The sequence below is a fragment of the Platalea leucorodia genome (assembly GCF_965183815.1).
Source record: "Platalea leucorodia genome assembly, chromosome: 4".
Taxonomy (NCBI): Eukaryota; Metazoa; Chordata; class Aves; order Pelecaniformes; family Threskiornithidae; genus Platalea; species Platalea leucorodia.
The window spans coordinates 119448965-119468819 of record NC_138826.1 but is presented as its reverse complement, the minus strand read 5'-3'; the positions used below and the strand labels follow the sequence as shown (position 1 = coordinate 119468819).

Sequence of the window (19855 nt, the reverse complement as noted above, 5' to 3'; positions counted from 1 at the left end):
GTCTAAGTAGCTGTTATGTGTGTCTTGAATCGTTTGGTTTGAATGCAAAGGTCACCCCAGAGACGTGTGTAAATGTCTCCTGGATTTCTCTTTTTTGACTTTTTTTTGGTCTCTGTTTCTGCAGTCCTCCAATTACCTTTCACGGCACTGTTGATGCAGACAAACTGAACCATTTTTATTTTGGCTGGAAGTATAAAACAGTCTTAACTAATTTTCTGACAGATTTTCTTCCATATCGTTGCCAACCTAATCTAAAATCTCTTTGTTTTTTATATGCTACCGATCTATTGTGTGCATCACAGCATTAAGTCACGCCAAATGACTGAACCAGTGATCAAAAATTTTTTCTAATATCTCATTGAGATGCAATTAGACATTTTCACTTTTGAAAACTACCCTACATTTTAATGACAAAAAGAGCACTTGGGATGTTTTAATAATATGCATTTTTTTTTTAGGGAGAGGGAATTTATACTTGACCCTGACACAGCATTCATTGTAAGCACATACTATGTGATATGGATTTTGTAACAACACAAGCACAGACCCATACACAGGTGCGTGTGTACACACACTAGTACTGCAGACTTTTTATTCTTTTTACCTACCCTGGTGTCTAGGGAAATGTAATGACCTTGAAGGAGGAAGAAACAAAAATGAAACCATGCTGAAAAACTTTTATCTTTTTATTATTGATGCCTTTACATTAATGCTGCTGTTTTGTGCTGAGAAAACCAATCTGTTACACGTAAGGTAACTATAATATACAACATAGAAATGCAGTCTAAGTTAATTACAACAAGGAGCTACAAAAAAATTTCATAGGAAAGAAGTCATCTAACATTGCAACTGTGCTTGCAACAAATCACTCCCTTACCGCAGGACTATGCACATTGTGAACCATGGTTATTTACATGTCCCTTACAACCGTTAACAACAGAAGGGCTAAAATCAGTCTAAAAAGTTCCAGAACATCACTATATACTGTACAATCCTCAAAAATAATTTATTACACTGTTTCTAAAAAAAGGTACTAGTTTTGTTTTGATTTCTTTTGTTTTCTGGTGTTTTCCGGAGTGCACAACGTGTGCAAAATTTTGCCTAACAGTCTAAAAACTCAAGAACTGAACTGCAAGTCACAATCACAGAGATGAAGTGGTGGAGTCCAGAACTTCCCTTCCATTGCAGACGGTCGGTACGTACATGCTAGCAGATGCTGAAAGAGAAAGAGAGGGGAAAATCAGCTGACTTTAAGGGCAGCAAAAAATTACAACACACAGGATTAGAACTTATATTGATCTGGACCATCTCACCCAATTTAACCAAGATGCTCAATGAAAAGTCACAGTATGTGACTGTGTCAGCAGTGGAGCTGATGGAGGTACTGCTTGCACCCCTACAAAGCAATTCAGATCTGAGGCTGAAGCAGCCTCTGGAAGAACCCGATTTCCCTTTGCTGACCTTTGAGAGCACTTAAGGTGACTAAGCTTCTCCGAGAAGTGTCTGAATAAAATACATGATTTTTTTTTTATGATTCTGGGCCACTGGGTCTCACTTTATAGCACATTGCATGGTAGTGTGAATTAATATAACTAGAGTGGTGCTAAGATATCCCTATAGAATAAAAAATGAACCTTTGGATTTTTCAAGTTTTATTGGCAAGAAATGCTAAGAGCTGATCCTTTGAGCTGTCACATAATTGGAATGGCTATTCCTGAAATAAAATATATGCATTTTTAAATCCAGGACAGAATCTACCTCTGCATATTAGGACTGTGTGCTGATCTACTTTTTAATTAAAAAAATAAGAATTCTGTGTACATATTGGATGGAGTGAAGAAATTTTCGAATAACTTGAATAATTTGAAAGCAAGATTATTTCTCACCTAACCCCAGAATATTTGGCCATAACACCCTTCATTTCTAGGAGCTCTGGAGGGAGTCCAGAGCTGAGGGCCTGATTCTGATACCCTTGTCTACGTTGTGTAATATTTTATACAACAGGTTTTCATTGCTTCAGTGATGTAAGATGACAATTGAATCTGAGTATCAGAATCTGTTTCTAAATGTATTTGCATTTTGACTGTAGGATACATTACCATTCTGCTAAAGCCTTGTGGATTTTAGTTTAAAAGCAAGCTGGTTTGTCCATCTTTGTTGAAATTATCCATTGGGCATCAGGAATGTGTTTTCAGATACTCTGTGACATCTCTGCTCACGGCACCATAAAGCCGTTTTTTGAAAGATACATTAGGTTAATGATAACAGTGACCCAGAGAAATGTGATGCCTTCATCAAAGAAAACACACAGCAAGCAATGACTTAGTAAACTCAATCATCCAGTGTAAAAAGCAATTTATGCAGCTGACAAGGGCATGCTCAGTCTTCCAAAACTGGTGCTGGCTACACTCTCAGTTGCAGACTGGTTTTCTAAAGATGCTCAGCTTCATTTTCAGAACAGATCATTCTTTCTTCAAATCAGCTACTATTTCTAGTTCTTTCATTGACTAAATAAATATAAGTGGAAAATAGAACTCCCTTAACAAGAGAAATTTAGAGGCACCTATTGGACTAACCTACTACTTAGAGGGCAGGACATACTCCTGGTAAGCAGGTGAGCCAAGAATGAGCCCCTGCTCTGAATTACATAGATGGAGTTTGATCTCTCACAATCTGGATATGTGTTGAAAACAGTCATTTGTAGGTAAAAGGGTACAGGGCATCACATCTATGATTTTGTGAAAATTAGCTATCAGGTTTTGTATTCAGGTTTTAACAAGGTATAATATGGCAGCACGTTGACCTGAAATTTTTATTATTGTTATTTTTATTTCCACTTATTGTTGGCAAATAGAAAAATCAGTACTGCTTAGAAGACCTCCTGATTCAAATCCCTGTTCTACTGCAGTATGACTACAGGCAAAAGCATTTTGTTTCTGTGAACATCAGTCACCCACCCAGAACTGTTTTAACTTCAGGGTTTTTTTGAAGTCAAACACATTGACGAGCATGAATAGCTCAAATACTATGGTAACTGGGTCAGGAGGATGTCAAAGTTGGACAGAGAAATATGGTGGTAGGAGAGAAACAAGTGGCCTTGCCTTTTGAGTTCCCAGGCTTCCTCCACAGCACGTACCTCTCTTGTAGTGCTGGGAGGCACTTATTAACTCTGCTGGGTAGGGTAAAGTGTTCACACTGAGTATAAACTCTCTCTAAGACTGAACAAAAGATCTTGCTTTTTCTTGTAGACCTCAGCAATGTTAATCACTGGCCCTGTAGGGTTCTGAATTTCACGTTGTGTCTTATAGCAGCAGCCAAGGGGTTTCCTGAAATATGGCTGGACTTGCTAGAGACATTCCACCTCCATTTTGCCTTGTGTTGAGGCCAAGGAAAAAAGCGTGACATGACCAGAAGTCTTGATTCGGCTGCAATTCATGCTTTTGATCTCCTCTTTCTTGGCAGTCCCTCATTTTTCTTTGATAGTCCAAGTTAAAGTACCAGAGGTAAAATGCAAGAGTCCAGCACTGCTGTGGGTACCTTGCAGCATGCCTACATAGTCAGGAACAGACAGATTCAAACTTGCTTTCTGTCTGCCACTTCCTCTACTCATGCTCACAGCTGGACAACTGTGAGTTAATCATGTATAAAAGCATATATCAGGGCTAGTTTGGAGCAAGGGCTGGGAAAATAAATTCTGAGAGAGAAAATCTACCAGCCTGGCTATGAACAGTAGCATCAATTCTTTTTCTTACCCCTGTGGAGGACACCTGGAGGAGCTCAAGTCTGTGTGCTGCTCTCCATGTGGACGTAACTTGGATAAATGACACCTTCCAGGTGTAAAAGCTCAGCCTGAATCATGTAGGTGCTTAAATCAGTCCTGAGCTCTCTGGGAAGTTTTATGAGTGCTGACCTCCTACCTTGTGAGAATACCTTTGCCAAGCCCATAAAAGAGGCCACAGGAAAACTGGGGAACATCCCGATAGGGGAAACACTGCAGGGGAAGCAGAACTTATGCAACACTCTGCCAAACCTGAATTTTCAGATTCAAATAAATGTGCATGGATATACACATTTCAAAACATGACATATACCTAGTTACACATATATCCTTCTCTTCAGCTTAAATCTATATTCTTTTGTAGTCCAGACTTCAGCTGTCAAAATGATCAAAGCTCGGTACCTCTAAAACAAGTTTCCTCGCTTAGCAGTCAGGTATTCACCTCCACTTGCTTTCTGCAGAGCATGTGGCAAGGAGGAGGAGCTGTATTCAGATGACTACATGAGGTGCTCAGTTTAGCTCTCATGACCACTACCACACTGCAGCTTATACAGTTGACCATTGCTCCACTGCTCAGTTTAAGGATGCTCAGTTTAGGGATGCAACTGTGATACACATTTAGAGCTCACACTTAACACTACCCAAGACCATCATGAGTGTCACTTACCTTTTCTCATAGTGTTTGACCAGTTTTCACGGTTCAAGGAACCGTGTTAAAAACTGTCTGTGAGTCACTTGCTGTTCATGACCCACTATGCTCATGGCATTAATGACTGATGGAGTGAAGAGTTGGTGGCAGCCCTGAGATGCAATGGAGGTGGGAATCTGTGGAGGTAGGAAACACACTGCCCATTCGAGCAACTTGTGTACTCCTGTCCTCTGAAACTCGGATAATGAACAAGAACTGGCTTTTCAGATGTTGCTGTTACCAGAATGCTCTGGAGCTAATTTTGATCAGTCTCATATTAAGCAGTTTCTGACTGATGAAAACAACATCAAGACCAAAGTAAAAACAAGCTGACAGCCCCGGGACTGATGAGAGGAATATTTTAGACGTGGATTAGAATCAATTTGGATGACAACATTTTTGAAGGTGTATAAATGACAAAACAGTTAAAAAAAAAAAAGAAAATCTATTTAAAATAATTTTCAAATAAATGGAAAGGAGTAAGGGAAAATTTTCCTTCTTAAAAATATTGGCACTGTGGTAGACAGTGAATTTTCAGTGTTATTTTCCCAAATAATTGTCTGAGATGGAAACTATTTTTCCATTGTATATGATGGACCTGTTAGTTGTGCTTCCAGCACCATGCCTTGCCATGGTCCAAAAAGACCAACAAAGATCAGCAGCCCTTATTCAGCTAGGTGTAAGCAGGAAAAGTAAATGACTGTGGCCAACTTTCTAAACAATGAGGTAGCAAGAGTTTGCAAGTCTGGATTTTTATGCTTTCCTTAATGTTTTAAAGCTATTCACAAACCTGAAAAAGTAGGCTTTTGCTGTAAAGATGTGCAGCGAAGATGGCTTTCAGTTGCATGCATGCTTGCGTACACACATGCATTATCTAGCAGTTATAATAAAAATATGAAATTCCAGAATGTAATTCTGTACAAAAGTACCCATGAATCAAAATGGTTTCTGACTAACCTTATTCTGTAGTATGAGAGAATTAAAAAACTTGGAAAGACCACTTATAAAAAATTAATAAGGGATGAAAATAATCTCATGGGACTTACCATTTCATCAAGGGACAAAACTTGTAAAGGTTATTGGGAATCCATTGGTCTTGCAAATCCAGCCCTTTTGGCAGTGCTCGGCACTTAAGGCCGTCTCATCTCTCTTGATTTGAGTTTTCCAAAACAGCAAGGAGATTTTGGTTTCTGGTGTCAGAGCAAGATGCAGTCCTGACTCTGATGAGATGGGGGGCAAGTAGAGCCACATGGCTGCTCTCTTGTTAAGGGACCATGAGCATTCCTGCACAGTACGGTTTGGGATGGGAGAGCCAGAGATGGCTGGGACCCCTTTACCTCCTAATCCCTGCCAATGTGATACACAGCAGGGTCCCAAGTTCCTTCCACATTCTGTCTGAAACCTGAAGTGCCAAAGATTTCTAGCCAATTTTGAAATTTAGGTCATACTCAAAAACCTGAGGCTAGGTTAGTGTGAACTTGCTGGCAAGCCTTGCTCTGTGTCCCCCCTTTCCTCTGTTTCTTATTCTTTGCCTCTCTCTAGTTGTAGTGTGCTTTTTCAATTAGCTTTCCAGGTTCGACATGCTGTCTGTAGAGCTCCATGAACAAGGTGCTGTGTGCTCCCATCGTTGACTAGTTAAGCTTGACAAGGAAAAAAAAAAACCAAACATACAGGTGACCTATTTTTTTTTTTTTAATCAAAAAAAATCTCTGAGCAACTCACCCAGAAGAGGAGCAACAGCCTCAAATCAAAATCACAGATGTGAATCTGCCTGGGATGAAGAGACTGAAGATGAGGGAAAAGAGAGAGGCAGAACAGATGAGCTGACCTTGCAACAGGGCACTGATTGCTTCCTCTGGCTGTGGCACTTAGGAAGGGTATTGCTCAACACTCAGCATACAGATACAGTTTATGGCATCCCTTGTATGCGTTTGCTGCAGACTTGGAGCCCTTCCTTATAATGCAGGCGATAAGAGCCATTGAGAGCTTGCTGCATTGTGGCCCAGGTCCTGTCAGCGTGTCATTTTGACAGGACTACTCCAGGGCAATCTGTTCCTGTCGCTGCTGCGAGAGTGACAGCAAGCAATGGGCTCTACTTGTTTTGTGCAGCTGGATAGAGTCAGAGCCTGCCGAAAGCTTTCCGCTGACTTCAGTGAGCTTCAGAGCAGGCTCTGAGCTGATTCCCATGAGAGAGGGATGAATTTTTCTCTTGAGACACAAATGAAGTGATGTTTCAACAGGATACACAGCCCAGCCTATAAACGTCTTTTTGTTGCTGGTAAAAAAAACATCTTGTCTTTACCAAAATTCACCATAAACCCACATCCTTATAGAAAGGTGGCAGTTCCGTTACTTACACTGGGAGTAAGTGGTCCCGGTCCCACTGACACTGAACCTGTTGAGATGGAGTCTGTGAGTGACCACGTTCTTCTGGGGCTGGAAGAGGATGATGTGCACCTTGGGTGCGAACAAGCAGCCCAGCACAACAAAGCCGCTCAGACTCACAGAGATGCACATGGTGGTGGTTTGTACCTAGGAGAGAGTGGGCGCAAAGCACTGTGTTTCAGTATGGAAAGCTCTGAAATGCAGAATATCAGAAGCATTATCATACAATAGTAGGAACCAGAGTCCTGGGGGTTTACACTGGTACAGGCTGGCTTGAACATCTCTCACATCCTTATCTTCCACAATCCTAGGATCATAGGAGTGAGGTGCATGGTGCTGATGGTGCCCCGTGTCTCTGCATATCAGGGGGAGCTTGACTATTTTCTCCCTCGGTTTAGTGAAGGAAGGGTCGTTCTGCTCCCTTTCTCTCATCCTCCATGCCCTTGATTCCTAAATTGCTCAGGAAGTTCTCTGTAACACCTGTCATGCAACAACTGGCAAAGCTGGCTGCAATGGAAACTGGCTTGCACATACCGTGCTTTATGTGGTGTTGCGTTAGATGCTTCATGCAAAGCATCTACTTAAAAACCTGTTTAGTTTCCAGCCTCAATCCTAATTGGAGAACTTGAAGAATCCCTTGCAGGAACATAAGTGCAATTTGGAGTAAACATAAGAGCTGGTGACATTTGTCAGACTGGGCCTGAAAGGAGCCCTGACTTTGAGATCTAAGTTTTTTGGGCTCAGAAATGAATTGTTTGTAAGGCTGCAGGATTTTAGAGTAGTTGCCTTAGGGCATTTGTTAGTGTAACTTTGCTGGCACTGTTTATCTTTCTTCCTTTTTGTTCAATGGTACAACTAAGTGCGGGTTTACTGCCTCATTTTCAGTTTATATTCTTTTCTTCCAAGCAGATTCCTTAATTAAGATGTTGAATTAAACTGCTTTAAACTCTGCTGCTTAATTTGAATGATTATACATCCATGGCTCATTTTTCCTTAGTTACACTCCTGCAGTCCTTGGAGATTAGCTTTCTTCCATGGGAATGCTTCTTATATCTCCTTGTCAGAAATAATTGGTGCAAAATGAAAAATAGAGAATGGACTTTGTTGCTTTATATATAAACAGAGCACCAAATGCTTTGTCAGCAGTGAGTATAATTAATGTGATCATACAATAATCACTCTTTACCCAAGGTAGATGTGGCAAGCACCATGAAAAGGTGCTCAGCTCTCAGAGTGAGTGAATATGGGAGACCCTACAGGGGCAGCATGAGAAAGGGACGCCTTAGTGTTTCCAGCTGTACTTTCTCCTTCACTTCTCTGCATTTGGCCCACAGGGCTCTGCAGTCAGTTCTGGGTGGGTCTTGAACTTGTAAAACAGGACTGGGAATTTTCTTATAAAATAAGAATAAATGAAGGTAGTAGTTTCAAGGTAAGTTCTCTTCACTAACAAAGCCTTCCTCCTCCCCAGCCTGTTCTGCTAGGGTTTGTGCCTCCCAGAGCAGCTCAGCTGTGCTAACACAATTATACACTCGATCAATTAAATGATTTGGGTTAAAAATAGCCCTGTCCCACGGAGTTCCTTTCAACCCAGGCCAGTTCAGTGGTTTGGTGTGTAAGCCAGCCTCACAGACACCAGTGTGCTGGCAGAACAGAGGCAAACCTGCTAGACCAGGCAGGAATGACTGGCAGGGGAGGCAAGCTCCTTGAGCCAGAATTACCCCTAAAGAAAATGCAAGGAGAAACTGTCTAAACAGTAGGAACTTTGGACACTTGATTTTGTTATAACCAGTTTAACACACAGAGTTTTCCCTTCCTGTGTTACTGCAGTGTTTCTTAAGCTTTTGTCTAAGGTGATCATGTTGAAAATTCCTTTAAATGTGCTAGATATTGGGGCTGCTGTGAATTTATGTTATGTGTACTTATTTAAACATATCATGTTTCATTGTATCTTTGATTCTGAAATCAGTGTAGATCTCTGCATGAAAATCAATGGCATCAGAGAAATTTGTCTTATCCAGGAGATCTCCTCTAAATTTTTGACAGTGCAGCTAACAGAGTCAGCCACCAAATACAGCAGTTTGCAGAGCAGTTTCTGGCCTCTGCTTTGGGATCTTCTAGATCTTCTGCGAACATCTTCTGGGATCATTGTAGGACTCTTAGGAATGCTTCAAGGAATGTCAGGGTGCCTTGCTGCTGCTGGGAGGCTGTGACTTCTAGCAACCGCCATCAGCTCCTAAGGAGCTCTGTCAGCTGTCCTTGACCAGCTTGGAGCTTTTGTGTGAGCTGACTCTTGGTTAGGTAAGGTTGGGCACTCTTGTTGCAGGTGCTGGGAAGAGCACTCCATAGGAGCTGGGCAGCTAATAGGTTCAGCAGCATGCAGAAATGTGCACAGAAGAGGGCTAGAAACTTTGCTGAAGGCTGTTTTTTTGTGCAAAGCAAGGGGGATGCCACAGGGCATGGTCCCCAGTGCCCGCAGGGGCAACTATCCCTGGCGTATCAGGATTGACCCAGACTGAGCTGCCGAGGGAAGATGCAGCTCTGCAGCTTTGGGGCTGCAGGGATGCCTGAGGTCTCTCATGGGGGCTGGGGGAGTTGTTCTCCTTTTCTGCAGGAGACGTGGAGGCTGTCTTTTGCCAAGTTAGGGAGCTACGGGAGGAGGTCAGCAGACTTTGCAGCATCAGACATGATGAGAAAAAGGTGGACTGAATCTTCTCTGACACTCTGCAGGTACAAGAGCGTGGCCTGTACTAGAGAAGAACTATGTGTGTTGAGTTGGGAAATGGAGACTCCCTTGATGATGAAGGCTGGAAGTCTGGGACTTGTGGCAGCAGGCAGATGGCTCCTGCTCTACTTACAGATCTGCAATTACAGCATAGGTCAGTACCCTGGTAGCAGGGCAAGGAGAGGGAGTTGCACTCTGTGTGAGAGCAGCGGGAGTAAATGGAGCTCTGCCCAGCAATGGGTCTTGAACCAGCTGATAAATTATGGGTCAGGATTAGCAGGCAAACCAAAGTGGACAACATTGTAGTGGGTGTCTGCTACAAAACACATAATCAGGAAGAAGTAGAAGAGGCATTTTTCAGACAACTGGAAGAAGTCTCACATTTGTCTTGGGACAGTTCAACCACCCTGATACCCATTGGAAGGACAACACAGCAGGGCAGAGGCAATGCAGGAGGTTTTTGGAGCACACTGAGGTCAACTTCCTAAAACAGGTGATTGAGGAATTGATGAAGGAAGCCACTCTGCATGATCTCATACTAACAAACAAGCAAGAACTTGTCAGGAATGTGACGGGCAGGGAAAGCTTTGGCTGCTGCAACCAGCAAGCGGTGGAATTCAGGATTCCAATAGGAGGAAGCAAGGCAAAAAGTAGGATCACCACCCTGTAGAGCAGGTTGACCTGTTCAGGCAACTTCTTGGAAGAATACCATGGGATACAGTCCTGGAGAGAAGAGGTGTCCAGGAGGCCTGGCTGTTTTTCAAGAATCACCTCATCCAAGCTTAAGAATGGCCCATCCCAGTGGGCAGGAAATCAAGTAAATGTGGCAGGAGGCTTGCACGGATGAGCAATGACTGCCAATAGCCAGTATGGATTTACACAGGGGAAATTATGCTTAACCAACCTGATAGACTTCTACAGTGAAATGACTGGCTTGGTGGAAGATGAGAGAGTAGTTGATATTATTTATTTTCTCTTTAGTAAGGCTTTTACCACTGTCTCCTGTAACATCCTCATTGACAAGCTGATGAAGTACAGGCTAGGTAAGTAGACAGTGAGGTGGACTGAAAACTGGCTAAACTGCTGGGTTCAAAGGATTGAGATCAGTGGCACAAAGTCCAGCCAGCGGCCAGTCACTAGATGTTCCATGGGTTGATATTAGGACCAATGTAGCTTAACACCTTCATTAACAACCTGGATGCTGGGACTGAGTGAACCCTCAATAAGTTTCAAGATGATACAGAACTGGGAGGAGTCGTTGATACACTAGATAGCTGTGCTGCCATCCAGAGGTACCTCGACAAGCTGGAGAAATGGGGTGACAGGAACCTCATGAAGATCAACAAAGGTAAAAGCAGAGTCCTGCACCTTGGGAGGAACAACCCCAGGCAGCAATACATGCTGGAGGCCACTCAGCTGGAAAGCAGCTTTGCAGAGAACATCCTGAAGTTCTTGGTGGGACAACAAGTAGATCATGAGCCAGCAATGTGCCCTTGCTGCAAAGAAGGTCAATGGCCTTCTGGGATGCATTATGCAGAGCATTGCCAGCAGATCAAGGGCAGTGATCCTTCCCCGCTGCTCAGCCCTGGTGAGATACATGTGGGGTGCTGTGCCCAGCTCTGGGCTCACCAGTACAAGAGAGACGTGAACTGGAGGAAGTGCAGCAAAGGGCCATGGAGATGATCAAGGGACTGGAACAACTGTCATATGAGGAGAGGCTGAGAGAGCTGGGACTGTTCACCCTGGAGAAGAGAAGGCTCAGGAGGATCTTATCAGTGCGTATAAGTACCTCATGGGGGGAAAAAAGAAAAAGGAGCCAGACTCTTTCAAGTGGTGCCCAGTGACAGGACAAGAGGTCATGGGCACCAACCAAAATACAGGATCATAAACCCTCCTTGCAGCAGAGGTGGCCTTAACCAAATAGCAGGGTTATTTGGTGGGTGAATCTGCAAGACATACAGTAATATGCCACCCCAGCATATCTAACATGTTGTCTGGCACCTGTCATATAGGATTCATACAGGGATATTTCTGTTTCAGTATTGGTAGGGATGTATACTATGCTGAACTACTAGTTTTTGTTTCTTTTACTACAGTGAGGTCAACACCAAATCTCTGGATAAATTTCCAGGAGCTGTCCCTTTTTTTTCAGAAGGGTGCGTCTTAAATGATGATTGTGCTTAATGATAAAATCTCAAGCCAGTCAACATTCATTTTTTTCATTGCTACTGTTATGTTTCTAAAACAGTTTATTGGTGATACCACCGGTATTGGTCTACATTAGGATGTCACAGGTTGATTCAGAGTCAACATGCATAGAAATTAAATATGGGCTTTTCAAATGAACCCCAGAAGTGTAGACATCTAGGACAGGATTTTCAAAAATGCTCCTGACATGTCATGAAAGTGTAAAAAAAGGTGTTAAAAGCATTTTCTGTCAATTCGGTAGGACTTGAGTTGGCTTATTTGGAACCTTGTATTTAAATTAAATGCCTATGGATGGTTTTGAAAATCCCACTCAGGAGATAAGGCTGAAAAATGCTGCTTGAGCAATCAAGTCATGCTCCTCTTGGCCATTAGTGTCTGTGCTGCCCACTCCTGTGGCTGTCTGCACTGATATTACCCTCCTTCTGTGTCTATCTTCCTGATTACTTTGGGTGTCCAGAGCTGCTCCCCAGTGCCTTCCTTAAACTTTTCCTTCATTAGCTTCAATCCATTACTCGTCATTCTAACTTCTCCTGAGACTGAATAATGCCTTTCTCTCTTTTTGTTGCCTTGAAATTATTTATAGTCTGTGATCACATCTCCCTGGGTTTACTCTTGTCTAGACTAAATATATTTAGCTCTTTTACTGTCACTCTGCATGTCTTACTGCGTCGTTTGTTATCTAGCTTTGTTTTCTCGAGGCTTTCAGTACCTTTCCTAAGCTGAGAAAAATAGTACTAAATATACTGTTCCAGGGTGATCACACCAAAAGTATGTTAAATGACATTATTAGCTCCACAGTTTTACATGCTATTTCATGAACATACTACTGGTCATAATACTACCCTAAGTTAGTCTGCTACCTTTCTTCTGGGCAGAAAGTTGAATTAATTCACTGCAAACTGCTGTAAGGGTCAAATCCAGCAGTCACTTCTCACATCATAACAACTGTGAGATTTCCAGTGGAACAGATCTGAATCTTTTTCTGAGACAATTTCCTTCTGTCCAAAAATATGATTTTATTGAACTTGAAGCTTTGCAACGCTATGTGACAATTTAAACAATTTAATGTTTTTTAAGTTTGCTGGTGAAGGCTGACCAATATTTTCTGCTTGGTGAGGTATGTGCTTTATCCCCTACAAAGTGGAGAAAGAATATAAAGTTCTATATTCAAGCATAACATTTGTTGGTTTTTTTTTTTTTTAACAACCCTGTTTCATAGGGAATTTTGAAATTCTTTCCTTATCTTTCTTTTTTATTTGGAAGAAAATACCATGTTTGAATCACAGATTCTTTTGCAGAAGACGACTAGTTAGTTCCATTTTTAATTTAAGGCCCACCTCCACCAATTAACTCATTATGACTCATTTTAGCTCATGTTCTTCTAGCTTTTTCCATTAGGAGTATGACTTCCCAGACAGATGTACCAGTATGAATACTTAATCCATACGCTATGCCTCTATCACAAACTGATAGTACTAATCCTTTCCACCTCTAACTGTACATGCTCAGTTTGAAATGACACCATCTTTCCTAGAAATAAGGTAAAATTTGGTAATATGCTTAAGTGGACATTAACATTGAAACAGAGCTTATTTGCAAGGGATCCAGAGGACACAACAAGTGAAAGGAACTTTTAGTGAATGACAACAGGGTCCTTTAAAGTGATGTATATGATTTATGAAAACAGATATCCAAAGACTTACTCTGTAGTCACTGGATGTCACATAAAATATGGGGAGAAAGGCCAGCCAAATGATGCACGTTGTGTACATTGTGAAACCGATAAACTTGGCTTCGTTGAAGTTCTCTGGACATTTCCTTGTTTTGAAGGCATATACAGTGCATAAGACTACGAGGATTACATCATATGTTAAGGAGATTAACATACTGGAATCTTTGACATTGCATTTCAATATGACAGTCTCTCGCTTCTCAGGAAGAGTGTATCGCCTGGTGCCAGGGGCCTCCAAGATAAGCCACACGGACACCACCACAATCTGTACCAAAATGAGACTCAGGCAGATGAAGACCTGAGAGCTGGGGCTGATGAACTTAGGCCTTTGAGCACCGTTCTTTACACCATCAAATATTCTGGCTATGCAGTTTGTTTTTGTCAGAAGGGCAGAGTAGCAGACAGCAAAGGAGCTTCCTAGCCCCAAACGACGCAGGGTGCAGATAGCTGGAGAAGGCTTGGCTATGAAGAAGAAAGTCATGCTGTAAGACAGGAAGACCCCAAAGAGCAATATGTAGCACAGTTCACGGCCAGAGGCTTTGACCAGGGGGGTATTGTTGTGCTTGATGAACACTGCAATGACCATAAAAGTACAAATAAAGCCCAGGCATGCAATGGTAACAGGACCTATTGCCCAAGCATCTTCCCACTTGATGTAGTCTTCTGGCAGGTCATAACAGCCAGTCAAGTCAGCCGTGGGCCATTTTCCAGGCCCACAGTCTGCACAGGTAAATTCATCAGCCAGGTACTCATAGGTTTCACAGGGAATACAAATCCAACAGCAGACATCTCCTGGTTGCATATTCTTCATCTCGTTAGGAGCACAGGGGTCACTGCACTGGGAGACGGGGACAGAGCTCCTGGACCAGTGGATAGAGTCTACCTCAAGTGACAAGGTTTCTGCCCAGTGACCAACCTTCACATAGGAGTATCTGCCTCCAGTGTACTGGAAATTGAACACGTTGTATCGTCCTATCCCATCTCCATAGGCATCAAATTTGACCATACTGTCTGCAGCATTTGGAGGGTTGAATGGAGCTGTGAAAAAAAAGGAAATAAAGAATGTTATTATCAATACAGCAGATGACTTTTTTTCATCCTTTTGGCAAGCACAGACACCTGACAGCTTACAGAAACCAATTCAAATGCGAACAGGTAAATCAAGAGGTCTGTATCTGTCTCATTTTTGAAATGTTTTTGCCTTGTTTGAACTTGGAAGAAGAAAAGAACTCAGATACTAGAACTCTATTTCACTTTACTGCATGAGAATTATTTGTGAATGTGGAGAGTTATGTTAGATTACCAATGTCCTTACTTTTTTTGCCCTGGATAAAGACGAATTCTCCAATTATTTCCCCCAGTATGCACAACTGTGACCTTTCACATTTTCTCTTGAAAGAAAGAAGTCTGCTTCTAACTGAGACTTAGCATTATTTGGTGAAGTTTGGCTGTCATGATATAAAGAAATTTAAATGGTCAGATCAATAAATATTAGTTTTGAAGCCAACAGTCTGGAGTGCAGTTGAACAGAGGATTCATTTTGAGGATGATGAAGAAGTAACTATGAAGTCCTCAACAATTTCTTACTATGTCTCTTTTGCTTCTCCCTGTGTTGTAGGAAGTTTTGCATCCCTTCTATTTTGCTTCAATTTTACCAGTTTCTGATTTTTCTTGTCTGGTCTGAGGTTCCCAGCATGTGCTGCTTTGGTTCTATATCTTGTTTGGGGAATAGATGAAAAAAACACAAACTGGATCTGTGACCTTCAGTGAAATCAATATTGTAACACTTCCAACTGGTAAGCTCTGGAGAGTTTTTGTTTTTTCCTTCAGCTGAGGCTCATGCAGGGAATGAAGAAATATTAAAAATGTAGGAGGAAATTGCATTTACCATGTGATTTATCGGTCGTTTGCTATAGCATCAAAGGTGAACAGCTTTATAGGCAGGAAGCAAAAGGGATTTTTTTTGCCATTGATGAGCAATAAAGGTGATTTCATTCCCCAGTGTCTTTGGTTACAGAAGTGGTTCCACTGTCATTGCTGGAATCAATCTTTTTCCCTGCATCTGTGCCCATGCTGTGCAATGAGCAATATCGTATAAGGATGTAATGTCTTCCTCCACTTCAACCTCCAGATCCTTTGGAGTTCTTGCAGTAGATTTATTTAACTTCTATAAAGCACTGAAGCCAAATTCTCTCACCTTTATTCCTGCAGAGTGTTACCTTATTTTGCAGTACTCCCACTAAGGTCAGTAAAAGGGACAGTGTTTTTGGCACAGAAGCCCTGATCGGAGGGTTGGTGCATAACCTGCACCTCCCCAGGCGCTGGACTTGGAGTGCGTTTCTTTCCCAGCTCTCTTCTTATCTTAGGGCAAGGTTGGAAGATAATTTACGCTCAGCTATAGTCTCTTCTGTGTACGAGCCAAGACTTTGCCTGTTCTTATCCCTGCCCTCTCCTGCATTTTACCACCTCCCCTGCGTCAATGACAGTGGTGGACAGCCTTGGTTTGCAGGATTACAGACTAGGTCTGGGTGACTCAGGAATGTGTAAGAGGATCATTTTCTCTTTTTCTTCACTGTTGGTATTTAGTTGTACTTCTGTCTAGCCCAGCAAGACCTCTGAGAGCACAAAAATTAAAGGGTCCCCCAAATGGCCAGTCCTCCTGGAAATACGATGCTCTAAATTAAACAGGTAGCTAAATTCAAAATATAGGTCAACAAGAAGAATATTAAGCAGCTTCCCTTCTCTCCTTCCTCCTCCTCACGCACAGGCATGCAAGCTCTCTCATCTAGGAGCAGCATTAAAATGAAATCATAATGCAGCACTTAACAGCTCTTCAATAATGTGTTGTCATTGCCAGTGTCTTATTTCATTATTCATAACACTTATATAGATTGTAGAAGCTGTTAACACAGCAGCCCAGTTTTAAGAGACAATTTATTCACTTCAGTGTTATACAGGCCAGCTCCTGCGGTGTGCTAAGAGCCTGTGACTTCTACTGGGACCAGTGGAGCCACAGGTAAGCAAGACAAACTGCAAACTGGTTGCATGGCTTATCTTCAGTCAAGTGCATAACTTCAAGTGCACGAGTACCCCAGTGCAAGTGAGGGTCAGAAATATCAGCACTTTTCAGGAGAGAGTTCCCCCTGTGTAACATATTTAACAACTTCTTAGTTCTGATCGATAGAATATTTATCATTTAAATAGAGCAAAGTATTTGCCTTGGGCTTTGCAGGTAGGTCCAGAAGGCAAAGCAGGTAATCTCATGTATAATTAGCTTGAAGCTCATGTATATGTTGCCTTCCATGGGGCTGTTCCCATGCTACAAATATGAAGAAAAGGTTTTTGTAGGACAGTATGTTTCAAGTTAACCACAGCTTGTAGCTTGAAACATTCATTTTTAGTGGCTGCTGATAGAGGAAAATAAATCACACTCCTTCAGATGGAGAGGATGAAATCATTTAACTAAACAATGATGTATTAAATTATAGTATGGTGAGCCAAAGCCTACAAATAAGCCCACTGGGTGGCAGCAATTAATATACTCACTGATTATATATAAAATCACTAAGGCGCTTTAACTGATATTTATCAACATATTCTAGATCCTGTAGAACCATTTCCAAAAAGTCATGTTTTCACAAAATATGATCTAATAATAATCATAAAAATAAGATGCTTATAGGCAAGAATGTAATATCATCAGAAAGCAGGACTTTATGTTCTAGAGTAAAAAGAATAATTTTGGGGTATTGATAGATGATTTTCCCATAGATGATGTCAGGCCATGTCATAAGTCACTCTGAGAATTTTTTTGTAGTTAAATTTCAGTTTTGAGAGTAAACCTACAATCTTTATAACAGGTTTTTCTGGTAGGTCTTTTTCAGAGTTATAACTAAGCTGTTTTGGATTTGTCCCTGGGGAGATGAGAGGCAAGACTCTCTGGGCCCACCCTGCTGTTAGCTAAGAGGCTATCTGGATGACCATGCAAAGTTTGTCTCTTTCGAACAGTATCTTTGAATCTTCTCTTCTCCTTGCACTTCATGAAATGAATTATCCTTATGCAAAGCAGTTATCCAAGAGAAATTCTATAAAATGTTATAAACGAAAAGAAAAGATAATTAAAAGTGACTTAAAGATAAACCAGTAATGCTTTGTGCTCCAGCTTGCAGCAGTTCAGCAATGAAGATGCAACAGCAGTGACATTTATGATAACAGGAGAAACACTCAGGTATGCGGAGTGCAGAAGACAGAAACCTATGGAGCCACGATACAGGCAGCCTGCCTCTATCAGCTCACTGAAGGAAGCCTATCAAAGGAGAAGGATGCCATTGTGTAAGTGGAGAACAAACTCCTTCAGCTTCAGATAAGAGAGGAAAGACTGTGTAGTTTTACAACTGTTTTAGTAGCAGATGTGGGTAAGAACATAAAATGACATCATAGCTTTTATATAGTGAATTATGTAATTTTGTTTCCATCTTCTTACAGTGGGATCTTTTCCAAAAACCATGTATCTGGCCAGTACGTGCTTATGTGCTGTTAGAAGTAGGTGAGTTGCTTTCATTTGGAAATCTTTATTATTTTTGGTGTCAGTGATGTACAGCTCTTGGTGACATGAAAGAATTCAGAAAGAAAGTTCTGAAGGGAGGGATTTATTTTCTTATTGGTCACAAACATTATTTTAAGAGATGGTATGGAAAATCTTTTTTGAAATGCTTCTGATTCCACACATTGGCTCAGTTGGGTGAAAGTGCTCCAGGATTTTTTAACCAAGGATGAGTAGATGAAGAAAACAAAGCAGTTTTAATCCTAATTAGGCACAGGGAAACTTTTAAGAGACAGGGCAGCTTAGGAAAAGATGAGCGTCATCTTAACTGGCTTGGAATCAGACTGAGTTTTGTTTGCCAGCAATATCTTTGGGCCAGGAAGGATATTTTGCATACAGAGTCTTGCATGTGTCTGGCACAGAGCTGAGTGTATGGATGTTGTCTTATAGAAAATATCATCTGCAACACTTCCTGGTAGGAATGATGACAGGTATGCCTACATCTGAGAACATCCTTCATATCCAATAAAACACACATCTGTTCTTTGCTTGCAGAGTGTATTCTTTCAAAACAAGGTACAGATCAGAGGCACAGCTCACTTGCTAGGAGGCAATTCATTAATAACAAGCCTTGATGAAAGCTCTGCAGTTTTTCAGCTCGGCAGTTTGCAAAGCTGTGGGATTTCATGCAGTTCAGAAAGAAATGTAAAAAGGACTATTGTGTGCACCAAAGGCACCTTCTTCAACAGCTTGCTGGCCCCAAAGACTTTCAGCCAATAGACTATAAGGAGATCATGATTAAAAAGAAATGCAAATATAAAGAGGGAACAGGCTTGATTTTCTGAAAAGTTGAGTAAAACCTCTTTAGTCTCACTAGATGGTGCTGCAAAAACTCTGAACTTCTGATTTAAGACTGAAAAACAAGGCATTTGTTTATGCAATGGAAAAATACACTTTTTTAATGCCCCCTGCTCCTTCCTGTTACATATTCTCGGCAGTGCCTTATTAAAGCACTGTAAGGAAGAGCCTTAATAATAATATAACAACAGGATATGGTGTGTTTGTCCAACGGGCTCATCTGCGTGTGTGTTGCCTTATCTTGAAAAGTATCACAAAGGACCCTGAGAATGCATATATCTTTCATTTTCTTTTATTTTTAGCCACATATGGTTTGTTGAGGTCAAAGTGACTTATTTCTGCTTGGCTGAACATTCAGACCAAGTAATGGAGACCTAATGCACTGACTCTTGTTTGTATCTCAGCATAATACAGCTAGCTTCACACCTGATTCCAGAAGGGACATTGAAAATTGGCAATTTAAAACTTAGTATAGGGAATGCTCAGAGTGAAGTGTAACTGAATTGTACCTCTCCACAATTAATAAATAATGAATGGGCTTAAAATATCAGTTTTCACGGAGACAAGTAGTCGCTTTTAACCTCTGCACCATTTCTGGATGTGTTTGGGTCACACACAGTACTGCTTCTTCTCATTCAAGAAATGAATGAGATGATTAATTAGTCTTCTACAAATGTAATTTTCCTATCTATGTCTACAGATTTTCCATTCAGCTCTATGGTTTCTCTCTCAGGTTAGAAACTTGCTTGTTGTAGGGAATTTTAACACGTCCTAGACCCCCATGGCATATGCAGTAGTCAGAGACAGGAATGTTTCCCCAGGCTTATTTGCAAAGATGCATGACATGGGTATCTGCATACGAGTTAGTTATCCCAAGCTTCTGTCCTACAAAAGAGAGTGGTTATTTCTAGGGTTCACCTTAGAGTAGTTATCTACGATAA

At 41.4% G+C, this 19855-nt stretch overlaps 1 protein-coding gene across 2 annotated transcripts in view; it reads right to left on the bottom strand.

Annotated features, from left to right (window-relative positions):
• Nucleotides 1–1142: 1142 nt before the first annotated feature.
• GRM3 (glutamate metabotropic receptor 3) overlaps nt 1143–19855 on the bottom strand; it is a gene marked incomplete at both ends in the record, with an annotated part of 44949 nt that continues 26236 nt past the window's right edge. Inside the window, 3 exons of one of the 2 annotated variants that reach the window (XM_082309731.1) lie at nt 1143–1216; nt 6824–6998; nt 13485–14551. In XM_082309731.1, coding sequence (XP_082165857.1) covers nt 1143–1216; nt 6824–6998; nt 13485–14551 — 1316 coding nt within the window. The remainder of the gene's footprint in view (nt 1217–6823; nt 6999–13484; nt 14552–19855) is intronic. The other variant, XM_082309732.1, reaches the window with a different exon arrangement.